The sequence below is a fragment of the Megachile rotundata genome, chromosome 16 (genome assembly GCF_050947335.1).
Source record: "Megachile rotundata isolate GNS110a chromosome 16, iyMegRotu1, whole genome shotgun sequence".
NCBI lineage: Eukaryota > Metazoa > Arthropoda > Insecta > Hymenoptera > Megachilidae > Megachile > Megachile rotundata.
The window spans coordinates 6,807,585-6,826,635 of NC_134998.1; the positions used below are offsets into that span (position 1 = coordinate 6,807,585).

At 36.1% G+C, this 19,051-nt stretch overlaps 1 protein-coding gene across 11 annotated transcripts in view; it reads left to right on the forward strand.

Annotated features, from left to right (window-relative positions):
• heph (polypyrimidine tract-binding protein 1 heph) overlaps nt 1–19,051 on the forward strand; it is a 483,336-nt gene that overhangs the window by 281,939 nt on the left and 182,346 nt on the right. For 7 of the 11 annotated variants that reach the window (XR_013041017.1, XM_076541298.1, XM_012283863.2 and 4 more), the window contains one exon: nt 11,700–11,753. The exons of the other annotated variants lie outside the window; for them this stretch is intronic. Coding sequence is in view for 6 of the 7 variants with exons in the window: in XM_076541298.1 (XP_076397413.1) it covers nt 11,700–11,753 (54 nt within the window). In the remaining variant the exon portion in view is untranslated. The remainder of the gene's footprint in view (nt 1–11,699; nt 11,754–19,051) is intronic. 11 annotated transcript variants of the gene reach the window in all.

A 19,051-nucleotide genomic window follows, 5' to 3' on the forward strand; every position in this document is an offset into this window, starting at 1 on the left:
AGATGGGGTGTGGAGACTGATGGCAGGGTTGGTAGGGTTGTGGTGTTTGTTGGTCTGAGGAATGGTTGGGAGTGTTGGAAGTGAGGACTGGTGGCAGTAGGATTGTTAGTAGTAGGATTGGTGGCAGTAGGGTTGTTGGTATTAGGAGAATTGGCACTAGGACCAGTGGTAGTAGGATTATAGGCACTAGGACTATTGGTGCTACCACTATAGGCACTAGGATTATTGGTACTATAGGAGTATTGGTACTGGGACCAGTCATACTAGGATTATAGGCACTAGGACTATCGGTACTAGCACTATAGGCACTAGGATTATTGGTACTATAGGAGTATTGGTACTGGGACCAGTCATACTAGGATTATAGGCACTAGGACTATTGGCATTATCACTATAGGCACTAGGATTATCGGTACTATAGGAGTATTGGTACTGGGACCAGTCATACTAGGATTATAGGCGCTAGGACTATTGGTACCAGCACTATAGGCGCTAGGATTATTGGTACTATAGGAGTATTGGTACTGGGACCAGTCATACTAGGATTATAGGCACTAGGACTATTGGCATTATCACTATAGGCACTAGGATTATCGGTACTATAGGAGTATTGGTACTGGGACCAGTCATACTAGGATTATAGGCACTAGGACTATTGGCATTATCACTATAGGCACTAGGATTATCGGTACTATAGGAGTATTGGTACTGGGACCAGTCATACTAGGATTATAGGCACTAGGACTATTGGCATTATCACTATAGGCACTAGGATTATCGGTACTATAGGAGTATTGGTACTGGGACCAGTCATACTAGGATTATAGGCGCTAGGACTATTGGTACCAGCACTATAGGCGCTAGGATTATTGGTACTATAGGAGTATTGGTACTGGGACCAGTCATACTAGGATTATAGGCACTAGGACTATTGGCATTATCACTATAGGCACTAGGATTATCGGTACTATAGGAGTATTGGTACTGGGACCAGTCATACTAGGATTATAGGCGCTAGGACTATTGGCACTAGCACTATAGGCGCTAGGATTATTGGTACTATAGGAGTGTTACCGTGAAAGACCGAAACCGGTGAATGTCGACATATACCAAATACGTCGGTGAAAGACCGAATATTTTATTACATTCTTGTACATTCGGACCTTCACCGGTGTATGTCGACAATCACAGATATGCTCTGGTGGAGGTCCAAAAGAGAGGTGCCGACAAAGAAGCGACTGGCTCTCTCCCGCCAAATCCTGTGTTCTGCGTGGAGTCAGTCAGCTTTATCAATCTTATGCAAGCTTTGATGATGCGAGCAACGTTTTCTTAATATTTTTTTCCAATACCGTAATTTATACTGAATGGATACTGCAGTAAATCGTGATCTTTTTCTTGAAAAGTTAAATGCATTAATTGCGGGTAAACGAGAAGACAATTGTTTTTATTTTTCTCAAGAAAAGTACTCTAAAATACTTTCTGAAGTGGTTTCTGCTAAAACTAAGTGCAACACACCTTTGGATTACAGACGATTAAAACGTTTTGACGTTTTAAAAATTAATGATGAAAGGAAATTAATTGTACCATTAAAATCAGGGGAAACGAATATACAGTATTATGTTACCAATGAAAAATTGTTCAGTATACTATATGAAACTCACGCCAGAATAGGCCACGGAGGAAGAACACGTATGCTTAGAATGTACTATGTGTTTTAAATTCTTGGTCTCTCCTCTCAGAAAGAGAGGCGAAAAAGTTACGTCACCCTTGTGACGTTTTATAGCGACTGAATTACGGAGAAGAAAATATAAATCTCCGACATGTTCAACATTCACCATTAGTGCATGGTGAATGTCGACATTTACCGGTGTAAGTCAGAAATAAGGGTATTTAGCAAATATTTCGGACATACACCAAGCGACTATGTGAATGTCGACATTCACCAGATTTCGGTCTTTCACGATAACAGGAGTATTAGTACTGAGACCAATCATACTAGGATTAAAGGCACTAGGACTATTGGCACTAGCACTGTAGGCACTAGGGCTATTGGTACTTGGACCATCAGTACTGGGAATTCAAACAGAACTTCAAGTCTCGAAATTCACTCAGAAGTCTGTCTTTTAAAAATCACACCATAAATTACAATAAAACTCCCTATTAAAAAAATGTCGATCGATCTCTTTTTGAACAATATAAATTTCCAAAGCAAGAATAAAGGTAGTAATTAAAAAATAGAAACTTGGTAGGTGGAAAAAAATAAATCTTCATTAAGCAAGGGAGGTTCGCTTAGTTAGCAGCTTAATGAATCCTAACGCATCCTTCCATTAATCTTCCTCCGATTCTGGCCCACGTCAACGTGCATACATCGGAACTATAATGCAGTCATCGTAACTCGGCCAGCAAGTTTCGAATACACAGTGATTCTAATTTAGTTGCGAAACGGATCGCGAACAATGCCGTTCGCGGAGCAATTTACATTTTCTGCTCGAAACTGAAACTGATGATTACGAGAGTACAATCGTAATTAACGGCCGTGAACGAACGGCGTCTGCACGAGTATGTATATTTTCACTTTTAATTTTCTTATTCCCTTTATGGTCGTTCGAGGTTCATTCTTTATATAATCATTGAAGAACAAGATTTTGTAAATAACCTAATAAGGAAATTTTTATTCAAAATTAATAATTTGTCGAAACTTCAGTAGGTTTTACTAAGAGTAGATAGGACAAGATAGGACTCCAAGTGCCAACTTGTCGGACGCACACTCAAATGTACATACGTTAATTCATGAGTTGGCGTGTAGGAGTCGATACAAAGTAAAGAAAGAGTAGAATTCAACAGAGACAGACTTCTGTTTGAATTCCACGACTAGAACTCCTCATTACATTTCGAAACGACTTAACCTTGTGTTAAAACCCCAGAAAAACACGACCTTGAAAATTCGAACCCCTAACACCTCTAAAATCTAAAAAGACATAACCTTGCGTGATGTACTATTAATTTGTTATTAGAGTAACAAAAGAGACTGTAAAAGTAAATAAAAAGTATGACAGATAATCGAATGAGAAACCATAATCACCGAACACCCCATCCGAGTCACCTGTGTGCACCAAGACAATTCAGAAGCACCCCGGTCGCCGTAATGCAGCAGCATTCTCATTGTTTTCCCCACGCACGACGAAATAAGCCGCGTCATAGAAACGTCTGCCAGTTACAATACTAATTGGTGCCGGGTGATGGACAGGTCCGTAAACAACCGCGGAAGCAGCCATAGCTTGGCCCCCTTTTCCCTTCACAAAGGCAGCCGACTTTTCTGCCAACCCCTGCTGCCTCTCACTGGCAACGTCTACTTCGCCCGGGTAACAATGGGGATGAACACCCTCCGTGTTCCGGCAACAGCCAACGGGGCCAGAGTAAATTGGCAGAGATCGTCCTGTCGTTTTTGTTAGAACTGTTCATGGTTTAATATTAACCCTTATTAACATTACTTAGTAACCTTAATGTTGCACGTTAGTGTTAAACATTTTGCGTTCACGTTTGAGGTTTTGGGATGTAAGAGTAGATTTTTAATTATAATTATTGTTATGGATTTGGGTATTGTTAGGGATGTTTAGGACTAGGGATATTTTAGTTAGGGATGTTCGGAACTGGGGATATTTTAGTTAGGAATATTTGGAACTAGGGATATTTTAGTTAGGGATGTTTAGATCTAGGGATATTTTAGTTAGGGATGTTTAGAACTAGGGATATCTTCGTTAGGAATATTTTGAACTAGGCATATTTTAGTTTGGATATTTTAATTTCTCAAGTTTCAGATTTCTCAATTTCCAGATCTCTCAAGTTTCAGATTTCTCAATTTCCAGATCTCTCAAGTTTCAAATTTCTCAATTTCCAGATCTCTCAAGTTTCAGATTTTTCAAGTATCAGATTTCTCAATTTCCAGATCTCTCAAGTTTCAAATTTCTCAAGTATCAGATTTTGCAAGTTTCAGATCTCTCAAGTTTCAGATTTCTCGAGTTTCAAATTTCTCAAGTTTCAAATTTCTCAAGTATCAGATTTCGCAAGTTTCAGATTTCTCAATTTCCAGATCTCTCAAGTTTCAGATTTTTCAAGTATCAGATTTCTCAATTTCCAGATCTCTCAAGTTTCAAATTTCTCAAGTATCAAATTTTGCAAGTTTCAGATCTCTCAAGTTTCAGATTTCTCAAGTTTCAAATTTCTCAAGTTTCAGATTTCTCAATTTCCAAATCTCTCAAGTTTCAAATTTCTCAAGTGTCAGATTTCGCAAGTTTCAAATTTCTCAAGTTTCAGATTTCTCAAGTATCAAATTTCGCAAGTTTCAAATTTCTCAAGTTTCAAATTTCTCAAGTATCAGATTTCTCACGTATCAGATTTCTGAAGTATCAAATTTCTCAAGTTTCAAGTTTGGAACTAGGGATATCTTAGTTAGGGATGTTTAGAACTAGGGATATCTTGGTCAGGAATATTTGGAACTAGGGATATTTTAGTTAGAGATGTTTAGAATTAGAGATATCTTGGTTAGGAATATTTGGAGCTAAGAATATTTTAATTAGGAATATTTGGAACTAGGGATATCTTAGTTAGGGATGTTTAGAACTAGGGATATCTTGGTCAGGAATATTTGGAACTAGGGATATTTTAGTTAGGGATGTTTAGAACTAGGGATATCTTGGTTAGAATATTTGGAACTAAGAATATTTTAATGAGGAATACTTGAAACTAGGGATATTTTAGTTACGAATACTTGAAACTAGGAATATTTTAGTTACGAATATTTGAATCTAGGGATATCTTGGTTAGGAACATTTGGAACTAGGGATATTTTAGTTAGTAATATTTAGAACTAGGGATATTTTAGTTATGAATATTTAGAACTAGGGATATTCCGATTAGGAATATTTGGAACTAGAGATATTCTAGTTAAGAATATCTGCAACTAGAAATATTTTAATTAGAAATATTTAGAACTAGAAACATCTTAGGAATATTTAAAACTGTCACCTTAGTTACCTCAGTTATTTAAAACTACCTTTTAAGTATAATAACAACCTTTACCCCCGAAGTAGGGCAATTCGTTAATTTAATTTCACAAGTATCGATTCACCTCCTCCACAGTATTTTACAATCATTATTCCATTTTATTTTGGATTTGTCCCAGTTCGACTGTGATCAGTTCACGTAGAACTAAACTATACATACGGTTTGGAAATTGTTGGAATCAATAGTACAGCAGAAATAGGGGTTGCTTGTCGATCTTTGGGGAGCGAATCCCGGTGTTAGGGTCCATGTTTTTTCTGGATCTCAGATTTACTATTGCAGTAAATATTAGGGTGGTAAATACATGATATTAGGACCATCAGAAAATTAGGGAGCATCAGTAAATAGGGGTGCTGTGAAAATAAATAATATTAGGATTTGTAGATATAAATAATAGTGGGGTGAAATAAATTATGGTATACTAAAATGAATGCTATTAGAGTTAGAATAAATTTCAGAAGTCATATAAATTGTATTTAAAACTTATGCTATAAATTGTATTTTAGGGGCGAGTAATTGTAAGTTTGGGGGTGTGATACTAGAGTTCATGCCATTAGGGGAACAATATAGTGTACACTAAAATAAATCCCTCAAATAATTTCCCACAACAATAGAAATAAAATTAAACACCAAAGTTTCGAGTATTAAATTTAGGTGTATTCAAAACGATATGAAAAATAAGCTTGTTAAACTATGACCATTATTTCCATAACACCCTGTACACTTAAAGTGGCCGTACACTAATGCATGTACACTTAAGTTGGCCACATAGAAGCCCCGGTAACTACATCTGCTTGCAGAAGCTTCCGACAGTTTCTTCTCACCCCTGGCAACCCCCGCCACGACCGTCATTATCATCCATTTGCTAATACAACAAGATAAATTGCCCTTCCTACGTTGCAACGTAACACCCTACCTGGCAAGTTTTCTCCTTCAGTCTGCTACCTTCTCACCCCTTTCTAAAAGGTAGAGGGAAGTTGGGGGTTCGTTCGCTACGTCGAGGGTGGAAGCGCCACTTCCGCCGGATTTCTGCCCCTTTTCTTTTCTTTGTTAGAATTGCGTGCGGCGTGGGTTGCCAGTTTGAAAAGAAATTTGTATTTGTATCTTTCACTTTGGCCTATTGATTGCGAGGGGGATTTGATTAATAAGGGAGAGGTTTTAGAGAATTTTCTTGTTCACTCGAATTTATTTGGATTCGCTTTTTGGGGATAGAGGATTTTTATTTTTGAGTTTGTCGAGATTGAGACTTTGGGGTTTGTGGATTTTTTAAGGATGGGGATTGTCAAGTTTCAGGTCTGTCAAGTTTCAGATCTCCAAAATTGTAGGTTACTCAAGTTTCTGGATCTCTCAAATTTTAGGTTTTTCAAGTTTCAGATCTTTCAAGTTTTAGGTCTCTCAAGTTTCAGATTTCTCAAATTTCCAGATCTCTCAAATTTCAGGTCTCTCAAATTTTAGTTTCTCAAGTTTCAGATATTTCAAGTTTTAGGTCTCTCAAGTTTCAGATTTCTCAAATTTCAGGTCTCTCAAATTTCAGATCTCTCATATTTCAGGTCTCTCAAGTTTCAGATCTCTCAAATTTCAGGTCTCTCAAGTTTCAGATTTCACAAATTTCCAGATCTCTCAAATTTCAGGTCTCTCAAGTTTCAGATCTCTCAAATTTCAGGTCTCTCAAGTTTCAGATCTCTCAAATTTCAGGTCTCTCAAGTTTCAGATCTCTCAAATTTCAGGTCTCTCAAGTTTCAGATCTCTCAAATTTCAGGTCTCTCAAGTTTCAGATCTCTCAAATTTCAGGTCTCTCAAGTTTCAGATCTCTCAAATTTCAGGTCTCTCAAGTTTCAGATCTCTCAAATTTCAGGTCTCTCAAGTTTCAGATCTCTCAAATTTCAGGTCTCTCAAGTTTCAGATTTTTCAAATTTCCAGATGTCTCAGATTTCAGGTCTCTCAAGTTTCAGATCTCTCAAATTTCAGGTCTCTCAAGTTTCAGATCTCTCAAGTTTCAGGTCTCTCAATTTCCAGATCTCTCAAATTTCAGATCTCTTAAGTTTCAGATTTCTCAAATTTCCAGATCTCTCAAATTTTAGGTCTCTCAAGTTTCAGGTCTCTCAATTTCCAGATCTCTCAAGTTTCAGATTTCTCAAATTTCCAGATCTCTCAAGTTTCAGATCTCTCAAATTTCAGATCTCTCTAATTTCAGATCTCTCAAGTATCAAATTTCTCAAGATTCAGCTCTCATAATTTCCAGATTTCTCAAGTTCCAGGTTTCTCAGTTTCCATATCCCTCAAATTTCATGTTACTCAAGTTTCAAATTTCTCAAGTATCAGATTTCTCAATTTCCAGATCTCTCAAGTTTCAGATTTCCCAAGTTTCAAATTTTTTCATGTCTCAGATTTGTCAAGTCTCATATTTATCAGATCTGATACTTCCCAAGTCTCAGATTTCCTCATGTCCCAAATTTCTCAAGGATCAGATTTCACGAGTCTCATAATTCTCAAGTTTCAAATTTTTTCATGTCTCAGATTTGTCAAGTCTCATATTTATCAGATCTGATACTTCGCAAGTCTCAGATTTCTTCGTATCTCAGACTTCTCAAGTATCAGATTTCATAAGTCTCAGACTTCTCAATTATCAGATTTCACAAGTCTCATAATTCTCAAGTTTCAAATTTCTTCATATCTCAGACTTCTCAAGTATCAGATTTCACAAGTTTCATAATTCTCAAGTTTCAAATTTCTTCGCGTCTCAGATTTCTCGAGTATCAGATTACTGATGTCTCATATTTCACAAGTATCAGATTTCTCAAGTCTCATATTTCTCAGCTCTGATACTGCTCAAGTTTCAAATTTCTTAATATCTCGGACTTCTCAAGTATCAGATTTCATAAGTCTCAGACTTCTCAAGTATCAGATTTCACAAGTTTCAGACTTCTCAAGTATCAGATTTCACAAGTCTCATAATTCTCAAGTTTCAAATTTCTTCATGTCTCAAATTTCTGAAGTATCAAATTTCTTAAGTCTGATACTTCTGATGTCTCAGATTTCTTCATGTTTTAGACTTCTCAAGTACCAAATTTCACAAGTCTCATAATTCTCAAGTTTCAAATTTCTTCATGTCTCAAATTTCTGAAGTATCAAATTTCTTAAGTCTGATACTTCTGATGTCTCAGATTTCTTCATGTTTTAGACTCCTCAAGTATCAGATTTCACAAGTCTCATAATTCTCAAGTTTCAAATTTCTTCATGTCTCAAATTTCTGAAGTATCAAATTTCTTAAGTCTGATACTTCTGATGTCTCAGATTTCTGCATGTTTTAGACTTCTCAAGTACCAAATTTCACAAGTCTCATAATTCTCAAGTTTCAAATTTCTTCATGTCTCAAATTTCTGAAGTATCAAATTTCTTAAGTCTGATACTTCTGAAGTCTCAGATTTCTTCATGTTTTAGACTTCTCAAGTATCAGATTTCACAAGTCTCATAATTCTCAAGTTTCAAATTTCTTCATGTCTCAAATTTCTGAAGTATCAAATTTCTTAAGTCTGATACTTCTGATGTCTCAGATTTCTTCATGTTTTAGACTTCTCAAGTATCAGATTTCACAAGTCTCATAATTCTCAAGTTTCAAATTTATTCATGTCTCAAATTTCTGAAGTATCAAATTTCTTAAGTCTGATACTTCTGAAGTCTTAGATTTCTTCATGTTTTAGACTTCTCAAGCATCACATTTCTCAAGTCTGATACTTCTTAAATCTCAGATTACTTCTCAGTCTTCTCATAATGTCTCAGTCTTCTCAAGTTCCAGATCTCAATTTCTACATTGCTCAAGTCTCTTCCTCAAGTCTTACTTCCTCCTTGCCAATTTCCCAGACTCACAACTTTCCAAATATTCAACCCTCCATTAAAGAAAGTATTTTTCAAAGCTTCCAACCCCGTCTCGTAAAAATACATTCTCTCTCAACGTCCACGTCACAAACTTATCAAACAACCAAATTTCTAAATTTCAGAATATAAAAATTTCCAATTTGCCAAAATTTCCAACCATTGCATCCTGCACACCCCAAGTACACAGCGTATCACACACAACAAGCCCCGATTTCGATATCCATTTACATGCACATTCTTCGTAAACAGCATCGAAGGACACGATCTTATCAAGTAGGGGTAGCTCGATAACTAGTTAGGAAGGGGTAGAAAAGGGGTAGCGATTCAACTTGCGTGACCAGCCTGATGAAGCCTCATCGACCCGTTTTCAACCATTTACGTACGCGTTCGTGTTCGCTGGGATTCTTCATTGGTTTCTTTTTTTTCTCTCATTCTTTCAACCCCTTCCATTCCATTATCGGACCGTTAAGCCACAGTTTGTTCTAGGTTTATAGTCGCGAATACTATTTTTCTGTGTTTTCTCCTACCTTCAATGAATGTTTATACGCGCTTGTTTGGCTGCTTTCTTTTCGTTGTACGTTTGTAAGTAGTAACGGTCGACGCATTGTCAAACACCGGAAATTAATCCGTGCGGGTTCTGCTAGCGAATGCAAAACATTGGTTGATCAATTTTGTAAAAGCTTGTGTATTGAACGAAGTACAGTAGGCACTTCACGATTTTCAAGTTTTATCGAATTTATGGAAAGTTTTTGAATTTATGTTTCGAAATTTATTTAGGAGACAAAGGTTTGATTAAAACTGGTTTTAAATTTATTTAATTTATGGAACAGTTAGTTTATTTATGCAAGAACAATTTTCTAATTTATTTTATTTATGGACGTGTTTTCGAATTTATTTTTGCAACGACAGTTTTCTAATTTGTTTTATTTATGGAAGCGTTTGAAAATTTATTTATGGAACAACGGTTTTCAAATTTATGGAATTTTCAAATTTAATTTATGCAACGATGGTTATCAAAATTATTTAATTTATGAAACAAAAGTTTTGGGGTTTATTGAATTTATGGAACACTGAAAGTTGAACTTTTGGAGGAAGTTACCTCGTTTATTGAATTTAGGAGAATTTATAAAATGTGGACTGTTTATTTCAAACTCATATATTAACAAAAGTTCTCAGTTGAGGAACATTGGAAATTTGTTTAAATAGAGTTATTGTAAAAACAATAGCTGCTCATGTAATGTTTTCGTTTTTGGTCAATTTATTAATAACAAAATATTTTTAAAATTCAGTTTGTGTATGTATTTCACATAGTAACAGTATTTGTTCCTACTGAATTTATTAATAACAAAACATTTTTAAAATTCACTTCATGTATGCATTTCACATAGTAACAGTCTTTGTTCCTACTGAATTTATTAATAACAAAATATTTTTAAAATTCAGTTTGTGTATGCATTTCACATAGTAACAGTCTTTGTTTTTAGTCAATTTATTAATAATAAAATATTTTTAAAATTCACTTCGTACATGCATTTCACATAGTAGCAGTCTTTGTTTTTAGTCAATTTATTAATAATAAAATATTTTTAAAATTCACTTCGTACATGCATTTCACATAGTAGCAGTCTTTGTTTTTAGTCAATTTATTAATAATAAAATATTTTTAAAATTCACTTCGAGTATGCATTTCACATAGTAACAGTCTTTGTTTTTAGTCAATTTATTAATAACAAAATATTTTTAAAATTCAGTTTATGTATGCATTTCACATAGTAACAGTCTTTATTTTTAGTCAATTTATTAATAATAAAATATTTTTAAAATTCACTTCGAGTATGCATTTCACATAGTAACAGTCTTTGTTCCTACTGAATTTATTAATAACAAAATATTTTTAAAATTCAGTTTGTGTATGTATTTCACATAGTAACAGTCTTTGTTCCTACTGAATTTATTAATAACAAAATATTTTTAAAATTCACTTCGAGTATGCATTTCACATAGTAACAGTATTTGTTCCTACTGAATTTATTAATAACAAAATATTTTTAAAATTCAGTTTGTGTATGCATTTCACATAGTAATAGTCTTTGTTCCTACTGAATTTATTAATAACAAAATATTTTTAAAATTCAGTTTGTGTATGTATTTCACATAGTAACAGTCTTTGTTCCTACTGAATTTATTAATAACAAAATATTTTTAAAATTCACTTCGAGTATGCATTTCACATAGTAACAGTATTTGTTCCTACTGAATTTATTAATAACAAAATGTTTTTAAAATTCAGTTTGTGTATGCATTTCACATAGTAACAGTCTTTGTTCCTACTGAATTTATTAATAATAAAATATTTTTAAAATTCACTTCGTACATGCATTTCACATAGTAGCAGTCTTTGTTTTTAATCAATTTATTAATAATAAAATATTTTTAAAATTCACTTCGAGTATGCATTTCACATAGTAACAATCTTTGTTCCTACTCAATTTATTAATAATAAAATGTTTTTAAAATGCAGTTAAGACAATATTTTTAAAATTCAGTCAAGACAATATTTTTAAAATTCCGTCAAGGTTTCATTTAATAAATAAATCATTTCTAATGTAAACTGGTGATGCATTGAATTACTTTATTTCACTTTAAGGTACATAAAAAAATGAAGACTTTAAAAATGACCGAATGCAACCATTGCTATAATTAATTAAGTAAGCAATAAACAATGAACATTGAGGAGATAAAATAAGAATTTTTTGTTACAGGTGAGTGTCCCGGAATTCCAGTACGCTCGAGGGACAGGCGCGTCCCTGACGATGGTAAGCCATAAAGCAATGTAGCTCGCGTTTCATCCCCCGTCGACCAGTTTCAGCGCCGCGTGGCCCCGTTTCTGCTTTACCACCCCCAACCTGGCTAATACCCCCAGACATCCTTCTTAATTAACGTCTCGCGATATATATTCCGTTCGTTTGCGCGATTAAGCGACTCCGGCGACGATCTCCCTCCTCGACGACGCTGAAACGCCTTTAAACGTCCTCTTTGAGCACCAGAGATTCGCGGCTTGACCGAGTCCTTGTAATTGGCGCTGTTCAAGATATTTGCTTTAGGTATGCCACCGTTGTATTCAGATGTTTCTACTCTGTGTAAAATCGCTGGAAGCGTTGAGGTTTGGTGTTTTTCTGCTGTGCAAATTCTCTTTACTGTAATTTTCTTTTTGAGGGGGAGATTGTTGGAATGTTTTTTGAATTCGGAATGTGGGGGGAGATTGTTGGAAAGAGAAATATTTTGCGTAATTCTGGAGGGGATTCTAGGGATTTTTAGGACGGGGAAAGAGAATTATGTGCTTTGCGTAGTTTTTTTTGGGGCGACAAAGTTTGTAGCGGAGAAGTCATTCGATAGAACAATTTGAGATATTAAAATATTTTCTAGGTAAATATAGTGTGGGACATGTGTAGTGAAACAGACGAGGACAGAATAATTAATAGTAGAAAAATAATAATTTCAAAAGACATGCATACAGGAACTCTTAATTTTAATCTTCATTTGAAGATATTGTATAGCTTATAATTAATTTAGTTTATTTATAATTATGCATTTCTAATTTATTTCATGTTTTATTATATGACCGATTTATGTTTTATTATATGAACAATTTTTATTATATGAATAACTGCTTTATTGTAAGATCAATTATTATTGAATGAATAATTGCTGTTTTATTACATGAACAATTATTGTTAAATGAATAACTGCTGTTTTATTGTAAGATCAATCATTATTGAATGAATAATTGCTGTTTCATTACATGAACAATTATTGTTAAATGAATAATTGCTGTTTCATTACATGAACAATTATTGTTAAATGAATAATTGCTGTTTTATTACATGAACAATTATTGTTAAATGAATAATTGCTGTTTTATTGCATGAACAATTATTGTTAAATGAATAATTGCTGTTTTATTACATGAACAATTATTGTTAAATGAATAATTGCTGTTTTATTACATGAACAATTATTGTTAAATGAATAATTGCTGTTTTATTACATGAATAATTATTATTGAACGAAGAGTTTTATCATAAGACCAGTTCATGTTTTATTATATGAACAGTTTATATTTCATTATAAGACCAGTTTATCTTAGCAAACGGGGGTCGGTTTTTTGGAAGAACAAATCAAGTCTCGTTTTACAGTTCGTAGCCTCTTATGTTCTACCCTTGTTCGTCTAAAATAAGACGTGTCCCACGAGGGGTAGACGAATGTGTTTGTATATCATCAGGGTGGCCACTAAGGGGTGCAACTCGCGAAAAATCGCTTCGGGCCACTGGGGTAAAACGTGACATTCTCGTTGACGTTGAATCATTGTCTCAAAAATACTGTTGTAGCTAAGGGTGCACAATTTTTCCATACGCTATAATATAGCTGTGACTGACTTTAGCGCAAGATTTTCAAGATGTAAAATTATGATGCGTAGAATTATGATGCGTGTAATTACAACACGTGGAATTAATAACGCGTGGAATTGCGACGCGTGGAATTACGACGCATGGAATTATAACGCATGGAATTACAACGCGTGGAATTAATAACGCGTGGAATTGCGACGCGTGGAATTACGACGCATGGAATTATGACGCGTGGAATTACTACACGTGGAATTGCGACGCATGGAGTTACGACGCGTGGAATTACAACACGTGGAATAACGATGCGTGGAATTACAACGCGTGGAATTAATAACGCGTGGAATTGCGACGCGTGGAATTACGACGCATGGAATTATGACGCGTGGAATTACTACACGTGGAATTAATAACGCGTGGAATTGCGACGCATGGAGTTACGACGCGTGGAATTACAACACGTGGAATTACGATGCGTGGAATTACAACGCGTGGAATTAATAACGCGACAGAAATCAACTTCCCAGCGCTTGATATTCGGGCCTCACACGAACGATCCTCCTCCACAAATGTTCCATAACACCCAGATAATATTCGCCATTAACATTTTGTCCCTGCGGAACGAATTCCCGAAGTATAATTCCTTTAGAATCGTAAAAGCAAATTAACATTGTCTTCTCTCGGGACTTCTGGAATCGCAATTTTTTGATTTTGGAGAGCCTGGAGATTCCACGTAGCACTTTGGCGCTTTGAGGTTCATACTTGAAGCACCAAGTCTCATCACTAGTTACAATTGATTCCAGGAATGTACAGTTTCTTCTGGCTGTTTTGATAAGATCGCAATATTCAACGCGAGCAATTTGTTGCGCTTGCCCGCCATTTTGTGACACGGTGACGAAAGGTTCTGTCGCATTAAACGCTATAAGTTATTCGTTGCTCCAATTACTGTGTTTTGTAGAGGAGGTATACTGTTTTCAGATAAAATTGCTTTAATAGACGTCACTAGTTTTCCTTAAATTTAAAAACTTCTATTACTTTCTCTACTGTGTTCCTTACAAACTTTCACATACAAGTACTCAGACCTGTAAAATTAAAAACCCAGAAATTTTCCTGAAAACCACCCCAAAATTACCAAAAGTTGATCACACTATTAATTACTCAACTCCGTATGATTAATCTCTCGACACAGGTCGACAGAAGCTCGCCCGGAAGCTCCTTTTTTCCGTAGAAGGTGAAAAATGCTGGTGTCTTTGGAACCGAAACTTCTGGCCGGAAGAAAAGACGAGAGAGGCTCCTTTGAAGCTGAAACCCGCGAAAGTGCACGCTCATTTCCGTGTACATTGAATACCCTCGATCTCGTCCGACATAGTACCAGTCGTATTTTTCATCGAAGGGCAAACGAAAAGCTTCTTTGGGGGATGAAAGGTGTGACGGAGTCGCTTAAAAGGGAGAATTTGTTCGACGTGTTTCCCTTTTTTTACGGCCGTCTCGGAATTTTCGAACTCGGGCTTTACGGATAAATTTTACCCTTTGAATTATTAGAAAATGCCTTTTGATGAATATTTAGTTATTTAGATGTGGAGGAGTACAATATTTATTTGACAAATTTTTTGAGTTAAACAATTTTTTATTTTGTACTCTTTTTATGGGTACAGTATTGTAAATTTAGGAAGCAGAATTATTTTTTTTTTTAATTGATATTTCTTCAAATATTAAACGTATACTTTTACAGAGTTTCTGAAATAAAAATGTTCCTAATATGTAACATACTGTTCCTCATAAGTAACGTACAATATACAGAACTGTATCACACGTGTGTCACATGAAATCATGTGTCATAAAATCATGTATGATGTGTGTCTTCAAGAATTGAAATTTCTAAAAAATCTTCCTCCCAAAAAATGTAAAATGTCGTTAAATGATCTCCGTAAAGAGCCAGATATTTCTCGTAGATCTGAAGATCCGTATACGTCACATGATAGATTACTATCACGTTGAGCCGCGAATACGTCACTCCGTCGCGAAAATAGATTTCTCGCGCGATTCGTGGCACGGAAATTCCATTCGTGAGGCTCGATACAAGGGGAGGAGAGAAAGGAACGAGGGAGGGAAATGTGCTCCAGGGATTTCGAAGCTAGGAATCCTCTGCTCGAAACGCGGGACTCCTCCACCTCGCGAGGGTCAATTATTGGCAGGCTGCCTAAAGCGTTGGAAAATGAAAAGATATCGCTGCGAGTGGGCTTACCGACCAACCCAGATCCCTTCGATATTGATTTTCTTAGCGTTATTTGTTTCCTTCCGATACAGCCTGCCAGCGAATTTCGTTTTCTCTGATTTTCCTATTGTTGCGATGATACTCCAATTTGTGCATCGTTAGAACGTGTATTGATTTCTGTGTAATATTTAAGAGCCGCATGTAGGTAGCCATTTTGTTGGATATGTAGACATGGAGGCATGTTTAACTTCTAACTAAAAAGATTTGTAACAAGGTTATGTTATTTTTAGCACTATTATATTGTCAAAGGCTACCAGACCTTCATGGACCACCTGATATGACGTATACCCTGACGACGCTTCACTTATGAATTTTTTTCTCAGAAACTACCCAACCGATTCATCCAAATCCTTTTTTGTTTTATTCACAAAGGATTGGGCTATTTTAAAATATTTTTTCTAATTCCGTCAAATTTGTCATAAAATGTCGACAAATTTTATAAAGCCCCGCATTGAAAAAAACGCGAAAAAAGAATTCGTTTAAATTTTTCGAAATTTCATAACAAATTGACGGAATTAAAAAAAATATTTTAAAATAGCCCCATTCTTCATGATTGAAACAAAAAAGAATTTGGATAAATCGGTTGAGTAGTTTCCGTGAAAAAAATTCGTAAGTGAAGTGTCATCACCCTACATGTCATCAAGTGTCTTAGCTAATGTGGACCACATGCGACTACGCGATAAATAAGAAAGTAATAGTACTCCGAGAAAGTTGTACGTCGAAATCGTAGGAACTGTATAAAGAAAGGAAACAGCAGGCGGAGTAGAAATCCAGGGTTCGGCTTATCCCCTTTTCCAGGCGATTTACGTGCGAAGTTCACGTGGAAGGAAGAGAATCGTTTATCACCTGACGAGCTAATAGATAACACGGTGGTTACGTGTTCGAGGTTCGATCGGTGCCAAACCTCTCCCAGAATCCACTTTATCGGTCTCGATCGACCGGCAGCTGCGGCCTCCAGGCTGGCAATTCTGTCTCGACGTCGAACTTCCGGGGATGCTCGGTCTGCCGGAAGTGCGTTACTCTTTGAGACCGACGTGACCCTTACTTTACCGCGATCCTCGTAATGCCTCGAACAATCTGTGAATCTTGCTAACTTCGATAATCTTATTGGCGAGGCGCTATTGTACCTGATACTGATGTATGGGGCTCTAGGGATGTGGGAATTTTAAGAGTCATGGAGAGATCCGGAGATACAAGTATGTGAGATAGTTGGGAATGCGGGAGTACTGAGTTGTGGAGTTGGGAATAGAGGTGGATTAGAGGGATTTGGGAGTATAGGCATTTGGATGTGGAGTGTAGAAATTTGGGGATGAAACTCAGGCAATAGGAAACCTGGTGGTTGGTACATAAATTTGTAGATATAGTGGCTGAGAATTGGGGAATTCGGGACATAGAGATGTGGATATGTAGGGATGTGGACATATGGGGTTATTGGGATCTGGAGTATAGAAATTGGGGTTGTGGAGATCTCAAGCAAGAGGAGTCCTCAGATCTGAGGTTAATACATAAATTAGTAGATACAGTGTCTGAGAATAGAAAAAATTTGGGACACTGAAATGTGAATTAGTTAGGATTTGGACATATGTGCATATGTCCACATATGGCCAGGTATAGGCATCTGGGGTGTTAGGTATCTGACATATAGAAATTTGGGGATGTGAGGATCAGCTGCAGTTGGAATCTTAGGATCTAGGTCTAAAGATACGTCTGTAACTTTAATTGTAAGAATAAGGGAATTTGGGGACATAGAGATGTGGATATGTAGGGATGTGGACATATGGGGTTATTGGGATCTGGAGTATAGAAATTGGGGTTGTGGAGATCTCAAGCAAGAGGAGTCTTCAGATCTGAGGTTAATACATAAATTAGTAGATACAGTGTCTGAGAATAGAAAAAATTTGGGACACTGAGATGTGAATTAGTTAGGATTTGGACATATGTGCATATGTCCACATATGGCCAGGTATAGGCATCTGGGGTGGTAGGTATCTGACATATAGAAAATTGGGGATGTGAGGATCAGCTGCAGTTGGAATCTTGAGATCTAGGTCTAAGGATACGTCTGTAACTTTAATTGTAAGAATAAGGGAATTTGGGGACATAGAGATGTGGATATGTAGGGATGTGGACATATGGGGTTATTGGGATCTGGAGTATAGAAATTGGGGTTGTGGAGATCTCAAGCGAGAGGAGTCTTCAGATCTGAGGTTAATACATAAATTAGATATAGGGTCTGAAAATAGAAAAAATTTGGGACACTGAGATGTGAATTAGTTAGGATTTGGACATATAGGCATATGTCCACATATGGCCAGGTATAGGCTTGTGGGGTTATAGGGATCTGGAGTACAGAAATTTGGGGATGTAGGGATCAGCTGCAGTTGGAATCTTAGGATCTAGGTCTAAGAACATATAGATCCATAGACTTAGTGGTAAGAGTAGGAGAATATAGAGACATGGAGATATGGACTTGTAGGGATTTGGACATGTGGAGACCTGGGGTTATGCAGCTCTGGAGTATAGAAATTAGGGTATATGGGATAATCTGAAGCACTAAAAGTCTTGAAAACTAGGTGTCTAAGTACACAATTGGTAGATCTGATAATAGTAATCTAGTGATAACGGTAGTGACATGCTGATGTGGTGTTGTAGGGGTTAGAAACATCAAGATTTGAAATTACAATCATGTGGACATACACACATCCCAATTTCTTTCCCACCTTGAGTATACAAAACCACCATAAAGTAGCCAAAACATAAATTCAAAATATTCAAAAAATTTGCAAAATCGAACTCAAAAAAATGTTGTAAAATCAAAACAGATAAAACATTATCAAACTCTTCATATAGATCCAATTTCACAAATTTCTCTAATTGAACCCAAGCTCCATTACGTACTGGAGCTTATCACCGCGTCGATCAGGAAGGTAGAAGCGAAAAAAAAATAGAAAGAGGAAAAAATCCTTTGAAATCCTACTTCAAAGGTAAGAGAAGTTTGACGGTGATGTCACAGGCAATCCACTTCCGGTCTTATTTAGTAAATCGACTCCCCTGTCGGGGGAGCGGGTCTCAGAAGTATCTCGCAATAAATATATCGGCTTATGGTCGTCTCGAGGAGTTTCACGAGTCATCAGAAGCTGGAGAAGCCAAACTCTCATCGGGAAACCCGATGAAATAGGACTCGGAGCTCCTTTTACTCCCTTTGGACCCTTTCGTCCTGATCGACACCGGTCCTTGGATATTGAAACGCATGACAAATCTGGGCGGTCTTTGTTTTTAAGGTACTTAGAAAAAAAATTCATTTTTGAATATCAGTTTCAGTACTGTAAGACTATAGTAGTTTCACTCTACTGTAATGGTAGAAAAATTCATTTTTGAATATCAGTTTCAGTACTGTAAGACTATAGTAGTTTCACTCTATTATAATGGTAGA